General features: G+C 42.2%; 1 protein-coding gene across 3 annotated transcripts in view; it reads right to left on the bottom strand.

The window, feature by feature from the left end:
• Positions 1-6,375: 6,375 nt before the first annotated feature.
• frem1a (Fras1 related extracellular matrix 1a) overlaps positions 6,376-8,650 on the bottom strand; it is a 265,444-nt gene continuing 263,169 nt past the window's right edge. For all 3 annotated transcript variants that reach the window (XM_039758260.1, XM_039758261.1, XM_039758264.1), the window contains one exon: positions 6,376-6,892. In XM_039758260.1, the coding sequence (XP_039614194.1) occupies positions 6,690-6,892 (203 nt within the window). In that variant the 3' untranslated portion in view covers positions 6,376-6,689. The remainder of the gene's footprint in view (positions 6,893-8,650) is intronic.

The following is an 8,650-nucleotide window of genomic DNA, read 5'->3' as shown; positions in this document are numbered from 1 at the left end:
GGGGTGCATTCAGCCCCCCTCTTTACAATGCGAGTGGCAGAGACGCGAAGTGGCTGGCGAGCAAAGTGAGCAGGGGGGAACCCCCTAGCATATATATATATAAAAAATATATACAGTATATATATATATATAAATAAATAAAAAATATTATTATTATTATTGTTATGTTCAAAGGCTTTTTTAACAATACAACACAGTATTTGCCGTTAATAAAGCCACCTTCTCCTCTTCCATCTCCTTTCACATGAGCTTTCTCTCTCTGCCTCCCAACTCTCATCCTTGGATGAGGCAGAGTGGCCCCCTTTATGTTGAACCGCGGAGCATTTCCGGTGTCATGGCTTTGCATGGATATATAAAACAGTGATGTCCTTTCTTCACAGCGCTCTCCAAAGACCTTAACCGGATTGCCCTTCTGGAGACAACTCTGTGGGTGTTCATATTGGGTTCCAGCCAGGGGTTGCACTGCCATCTTTGATGCTGGGGGACAAAATAAGGGCAATAATTTGAATATCACCAACTGGGACAGAAATTGAGGATCATCCTGGCCGGGTTGTGTCTCCTGTCTTGGGTTTCATCTATCATGGCCTTCCAGCTAGACAGGTGCCCATTCCTGACCCCAGTCAGGATGCCAATCCATCAATTCTTCAGAAGTTCAATTCTTGCTAACCCTTGTGCTTTGCTTCCTTCTTGAGCTTCACATAACTTTCTCTTTGCATTTTATAATATGATCATGTCTCTTTTTTCCTGACCAGGACACCACCCCATCTTCAGTTTAGTTAGCTAGGGTGCCAGGGTGCCAGAATACACTGCATATTATCAAAAGCACACCACCCTCACCATAACAGCAGGCTGCTAACAGTGACCACAGTGTGAACGTCTGAGCTGGGAGGAATCACGGTGTGCTTCTACAACAAAATACCATCTGAACATTAACACCCTCATCACTATCCCAGACAAAACACTCTCAGATCTTCATCATCATTCTCTCTTTTAGAACGTATATATATATATATATATAGTATTGTGACGGACCCGGCTGGGACATCTTCACACTGGAAGCTCCGGGGGAGCAAGTGTGGTCAGAGTATTACCTCCCCGGAATGATAGATGGCAGTCCCCCTGGGTTGCAGCTGTGCCTCGGACAACCACAGGGCTTCAGCCCTGTTGGGATCCACAAGTGCCACCAGGGGGTGCTACAATTATTGCTGAGCCCTGGAGAGCAGCTTATCCACTAAACCCAGAAGTGCTGCCAGAAACACATCATCAGACACCTGGAGTACTTCCGGGTGCCCTATATAAGAGGCCAGCAGACACCACTCTCCTGGAGCCAGAGTCGGGAGGAGGAGGATGAAGCTTGCCGGAGGGAGAGTGAAGGAGAAAGAAAGAGAGAGATAAAGAAGAATAAAAGAAAGTGAGAAATTAAAACGTTTTGGTGCTTGTTGGAACTATGTAAACAGAATAATAAAACCATGTGTGCTTTGCTACTTGTGTCCTTAGCATCTGTCTATGATCCGGGCTGGAATGTTCACAATATATATATATATTATTTTTGTTGTGCATATTAAGTGGTGGCTGCAGTCAGCACTTTAATCAAACAGATGTCACAGTCAGCCATTGCAGATCAGTCTCCCTATCTCCATCACAGGACAGGAATGTGTAAAGGACTTCAATCCAAAGAATGTCATGCAATGATACTGAAGATTATGGAACGTTCTCACTCATATCACCTGCAATGGTGAAAGTCCTTAAATCGCCACATTATTTAGTCCATGAAAATGAACAGATGGCACCCATGGCATGGAAAGCCATTGCATCCAGAATGCAAACAGAAACAGCGAGCGAGCACATTGTAGAGGGCCTTCAGTGACATTTGTGTTAACAGATAGTCTCCACCTTTTTTGATGAAGTCTGTTGTGAATATGCAATCCCCTCAAAACACTTATTTTTTCTATTAACAAGCCAGAAACTTGGTTAAAAAGAATGTAGCTATCTTCCTAGTCCTTCATCAATGTCCACACCTGAAGATATTTTAGGTCATAATGAGGAGAAGATCAGTAGCATTTCCAGATCTTATCAATTAATGTCACAGCACTCCTCGCTGGATGATCTTAGACCTCTCTATTAATATCTCTGGTAAATTGTGGAATTCAATTATTCATAACGTTCACTCTTCATCAATCTCTACAAAAATATTCCGTAGTTCAGCTTAAAAATTGTACAGCAGACACCCTTCTCCATTTCATGGACTAGACCCTAATTGTAGCTCCATCTAAACTTGAGATATTTTTGTTCAAAGATAATAACTCTTTACATTTAGATACATTTCCTCCATGCAGGGAGGACCTGAGCGCAAACCCATGATGTCCTTACTGCAAGGCAGCAGCGCTACCATTGAGATATTTGTATTATGATTGCTGGTCTTTATTAATTTTTTTACACTTTCCTGAGGAGTTTTTGGGGCTTTGGGGTTTCTGAAGTTGAGGAATTTGATTTATTTCATCCTATCTTGGTTGTTGACCAAGATGCAATTTTTTTTAGCATTGTGATAAAAGGAAGGATGACTGGAGTCCCAAAGAAAAGTTGGGGTGTCAACCGGGTCACCCTATTTAAAGCAATTGTCCAAAAACCTGAACACAAACAAGCACCATCTTGGTGAAATAAGCTTTTTAGTAAAAGGGGCTCAACTGAGCAGGTCAGTCACGGGGAATTCCGTCATGTGTCGATTTCTCCTGGAAGTGAGACTCCCTCTTCTGTGAATATCTCGGTTTTATAGCATTCCAGTCCACATGGGCGGGGCCTCTGAGATGCCACGTGTGGAATTCGGTTTCCCTCAAGGGGCAGTTTCTTGGCAATGCAGAGACAAATAGACATTACATGGTGATCTACTGTGCCCCCTCTCATCCTAGGGAGGTATTACACACCTTAATAGGGTCCGGATTGGTGATCCTTAGACACCAATTTTATCCTGGCACCATTTTAAATATAGATGGGCGGCACCATTTTGTGACTTTCCTGTTGGTCATTGTTGAAGCAGACTCCCAGAAGCCCCTGGGAGTGTGATCTCATGACAGCAACAGCAGCATTTATTTCAATTGCATATTTTGATACAAATGATTTAGCTTAAAGACCTTCACGAGATGAAGAAAGAAAGTTTATAAAATATAAAAATAAGACTAGGCAATACTAAATGACAAAGAATAAAGTAAGGGCCGATGGCCGGGAGGACATACAAAAACAAACAAAAAGAAAAGAAAATCTACAGGGCTTTCCAAATGCCACAAGACCACCCAGCCCCCACTGGGCATTCTAGCTAACATAAATGATCGAAATCAGTCCTCATGATAAAAGAATTAGATGATGAAAATGAAAATTAGATGATGACATCATTGATGCGACCCTTTAACACTAGAATTACCAGAGCCTATGGGAAAGACTTGTAGATCCGTCCCACCTTAAAACGCTTCATACCTCATTCGATCTGGCTTTTATGTAAGTAACATATAAATGTTAATGTTTTGGGCACATGCACCGTCCTTTGTATGTAAGAGCCAGATCGAATGTTATTTACCTATTTACCTTTATTTATTTACTTACTTCCTACAGTTCCTAATAGTCACAAGTAGAGTGCAGAGCTTCCCATGTACATATACAAAGTACAACGATGGCAAAAGTGCATTTTTGATCCGCTGTAGAACCGTCATGATTTGACTTGACCGCTGTTATAGCGAGTCTATGTGAAAACAGCAGTGTCAAATGCGGGTGGGGGAAGGGGAGTTGGGATCGTGAACGCGGCTGAGAGAATAAAACTGAATAAAAAAAAAAACAAAGCTAACCTTTATGAGTTTCATAAATTACTGTACACTGGCTGTTACAGACTGGAATCAAATGTATGTTTTTATTCTAAAATAGTAAGAATACGTGCAGCTCACTTCTCAAAACGGACTCGTCAGGGATCGAACCCGTGAAGCTTTGATTACCAGTCAACAGTTGATACCGTTGTGCCACCAAAGCTGTCATAGCAAGTATGTGTCAATGTCACACCCTAACGCGGGTTCTTTTTCTGCAGTTATATTTTTGAATGGAATGGAACACATTTATTGTGTTATATTTGTACCTTTTGTGAAAGTGTCTCTTTGATATTTGGAATTCAGGCTTCACACATTATAAACTTCATATCTACTGTGGAGGATGGCCGGCTGTTTATCCCGGCCAATACCCCCAAGCCGCCAGGTGGAGCCCTCCTTGCAGCATGGAGGTCCCCAGAAGACCAGCAGGGCATCATGGACAATGGAGTTTTTATGCACCGCCCTGCTGGATGCCATGGGGGCCACGAGAGGGAGCTGCAGGGAGGACTGAAGAGTTCTTCGTGCCCTATGACCCGGAAGTTCGTTATAGGAAGAGCGACGGGCTTCCGGGGTGAGAAAAGCATTGTTTACCCTGACCCGGAAGGAATAAGGACTTATGGACTGTTGGATTGGGAACACTTCCGGGTCAGGGAATATAAAAGGACTGTGGGAACTCCCAGGCAATGAGCTGAGTTGGGAGGCAGGGTGGCTAAGTGTCTGGGAGTGGAGGATTGTGATTTATTGGTTATTGTTTATTGAAGAATAGTGGAGTGGTGGTGCTTTGTGCACAATTATTATTATAATAAATAATTATTGGATTTTTATCTGGTGTCTGACGTGTGGTCTGAGGGTACAAGGGTGCGAGAAAACCCTAATCTGTCACACTACATTTTGTCAATTATTATTAAAACATGAAAAACGTTTCTGTTTTAATGATGTGTTTACTGTGCATAGATCGTTGTAGACACGGAACGCACATGTACTGCAAGTGTTCCAAATAATGATACAGTATTTATAAAAGGTGTGATTTTGCTTGACTTCTCACTCTATACAACTCTAAGCAACTGACACGCAGGTAAACAGACTTGAACTGAGAAAACTGTGCGCTGGTGGGGGGATGTGATAGCAGACTGCTTGCTGCTTATCCACATATTTACAGGACAAAAGACACTGACGGAGAGGTGTGAAGTATTTTAAGGTGGGATGGATCTACGAGTTTTTTTGTAGGCTCTGGTAATTCTAGTGTTAATAAGGTAATTTATGTGCCATTTTGGATAAAATGTGTGCTTCTCAGTAATATCATTCTCACTTTCTGACTTACTTTCTGGTTTACGATACTGATTCTTGTCTCACATTTCTGGCTTGGCAGATAATCAGTTTGTGTTTTGGGTGTGATTGCCATTTTGTTCTCGTTCTGTCTTCCTGTCCCAAAATTAAAATTACTCTGCTTCGGCAGAACAATTTTCTTATCTATCATATAGTACTGGTATCAACAATCATTTCAAATATTATAGAAGTGTTTGGAGTAAAATCGGATGGGTCTAGATTAGGACATTAGACCAATTATGATTAGAATGGGCCATTTTATTTGTTAATATTTAATAATATTATGCCAGTTTAAATGCTCTTGACTGATACCAATGAAGGGCACAGCAGAAGTGATAGATGGGCCACGCGCATAGCACCACTAGTTAATAGGGTGGATGGATTACCCAGGTTAGGGGGCTTTGAGGGGGGGGTGTCCTGGATTGGGAAAAAAAAATAGATGATTATAATGACGTTGGGGCTGCACGGTGGCACAGTGGGTAGCGCTGCTGCATCACAGTTAGGAGACCCGGGTTCGCTTCCCGGATCCTCCCTGCGTGGAGTTTGCATTGTCTCCCCGTGTCTGCGTGGGTTTCCTCTCACAGTCCAAAGACATGAAGGTTAGGTGCATTGGTGATTCTAAATTGTCCCTAGTGTGTGTGTGTGTGGGTGTGTTTGTGTGTGTCCTGCGGTGGGCTGGCGCCCTGCCTTGCGTGCTGTGTTGGCTGGGATTGGCTCCGGCAGACCCCGTGATCCTGTAGTTAGGATATAGCAGGTTGGATAATGACATTGTAAAATTGAAAGAGAAACTCAATCAAAGCTCAAGGACGAAGCAAAGCTTGAGAGTTACCAAGTGATGTTTTTTGCTGTTGACTGCCGTCACTCTCATCTTGGTTATCTGTTCAGCTCCGATTGGTTTTACATTCTATGCTGATTTTTCCAGAAGTATTAATAATAATAACATTTTAGCAAAAAATGCGTTTTGCACATTGTAAGCATTTGACTAGATCACGGACTTGTGGGTTATGCAGCACAGGTAAGGGGACGATTTTTTTGTTTTTCAAAAACATTATTGAGTTCATGAACGCAAATAAAAATAAGCTATTCGTAATTAAAACAGTTTAATTTTGCAGACCTGTGTAACTATTTTTTCTAACAGCCATAATTAAAACAAACAATCTTCCCTAACAACTATTCGGTGTTCACAGGAAGTCTTAAACCTTAATAACTTTTTAAAACACAGTGTATTCATAAAACGCAACATAAACTGTGATTATAAATAAATATATAAAAAAATGAAATATGTACAGTACATTTACCATAAATCATGTTGGCAAAGATATACCGGTAATAAAAATAGCATTTAAAATAATTGTGAGAATAAAAGATATCAGCCATTTAATCGCAGGCTGTGTATTTCCCGGGTGTAGGGTCATTGCTCCTCATGTTTGTGCCGTAATTCAACATTAGTTCCCTTCGGCCTCACATGGAGGTGTTGCTCTGCTGTTTTCTCCGTACGAGGGCATCAGCACAGCTCATTCAAGGTTTCACATGACACACAAAATGCTGGTGTTTGCCCTTCTTGCAGTCTTTCACCTGCCACTTCCCTCGTTTCTGAACCTGCACACAGTTTGTGCCGCCCTTCTTCCTCGCTCGAGAAGGTTCCTTCCTCCAGTTTGTGTAGGACACCGGCTCTCCACCAACCCATTCCCACTGCCCAGCATTTACTCGGTCATTTAGGCCTGCAAAAAAAATAAAATAAAAATAAAATAAGGAAAAAGTGTGGTAAACTGAAAGCCAAGAGGTAAATCTTTGTCTTTTAAAATAACAGGACATCTCCTAAACAGAAAAATAAAATCAGCCGGGGATACGTCCTTATTTTTATTATTTTGCTGACTTTTTTTATTCCAGGCAACTTACAACAATTAGTTGCATTTTATTTGTTTTTCCAGTGGGATCACATGCAGGTAATGTGACTTGCTTATGGTCACATGGTGTCAATCACGGGATTGCATCCTCAGGGTTGGGGGTCCTAGGCCCAAAGCCTTAACTACTACACCACGCTGCCTGCCATTTCACTTATTTATTACTAGTCATCCCCGCAGCTCTGCCCATGTAGTAGTGAAACAAGACAAAGTTTAAAAATCAATAAACAAACAGGTATCGCCAGCTAAGCCGAGGCAAGGAACACTCCAAAATGTAGAGGTAGACCAACTTGAATGGAGGCTGGCACATGAGTGAGGAGGGCCCTCAATAGTCTAGAATGTCAAAGTGAAAACAGGATTTTAGAAATTTCTGCAAATATACTACAAATGAAAGCTGAAATATCATATTCACACATGTATTCAGTCCATTGGCAGTATTTTAAAGTCGACGCACTGCCTTGCGCCCTGTGTTGGCTGGGATTGGCTCCAGCAGACCCCTGTGATCCTGTGTTAGGATATAGCGGGTTGAAAAATGACTGACTGACTGACTGATTTGAAGCCTAAAACGGACAAGCAATTCACAGCCCTTCACTTTTTTCTCTTCACTTTCCTTCCACGTATTTAATTAAACCAAATAGTGTGTGATAAATACACACAGGTGTAAATGGAAACAAGCTAAATAGAGAACTGCTGTTTGTTTTTTTTTTTGTCAATTGCATCTTGTTGCTAATAAGAACCAATTGGAAACTAAGAATACAGCTGTGTAGGACTAAAATAAGTAATAAGGGTTCAAAATCTTTACAAGCAAGACAACTAAAATGAGGCAGAAGTGTTACTTGAGCAATAAGTGCTTGAGTTGGAACAAAAACCTGCAGCCACTGAGGCCCTCCAGCATCGACTCTGTCCACCTCTGGGCTAGGAGAAGACATGTCTATACTATTGCCCGGGTAAAAGTTTGGCCAGGATGCTTATACAATACTTTTGCCCGAGTAGCACTTGGCACTAATGCTGTTGCCATTTTTAAAGCCTGAGTAAACTTCAGTTCTTTTACAAGACGTGTCTATACAGTTGCCCAAGTGACACTCGGGATGGGACGCTTAGGCAACACACACACATACTGTTGCCCAAGTAATGCTTGGCAGTAACACGCAGGCACTTTTACAGCCCAAGTAAACCTTGGGTCTTATGCAGGACGCGTTTATACAGTTGCGCAGGTAACACTCGGGCCTGGATACTTAGGCAAGACCCGCCTACACTTTTGCCCTAGTAACGCTTGGCACTAACACACTGGCACTTTAACAGCCCAAGTAAACCTCGGGTCTTTTGCACGACGCATCTATACAGTTACCCAAGTGACACTCAGGCCGGGATGCATAGGCAAGACCTGCCTACACCTTCGCCCGAGTAATGCTTGGCACTAACGCGCTGGCACTTTTACAGTCTGTGTAAACCTCGGATCTTATGCAGGACGTGTCTATAAAGTTGCCCAAGTGACACTCGGGACTAACGCTTTTAGCAATGTTTTAAGAGCCTGAGTGACGCTCGGGTCTAACGTTAAGTAGGTTAAAAATCACT

This window comes from Polypterus senegalus, chromosome 7 (assembly GCF_016835505.1).
Source record: "Polypterus senegalus isolate Bchr_013 chromosome 7, ASM1683550v1, whole genome shotgun sequence".
In the NCBI taxonomy this organism is placed as follows: domain Eukaryota; kingdom Metazoa; phylum Chordata; class Cladistia; order Polypteriformes; family Polypteridae; genus Polypterus; species Polypterus senegalus.
This window is presented reverse-complemented; position numbering and strand designations above follow the sequence as displayed.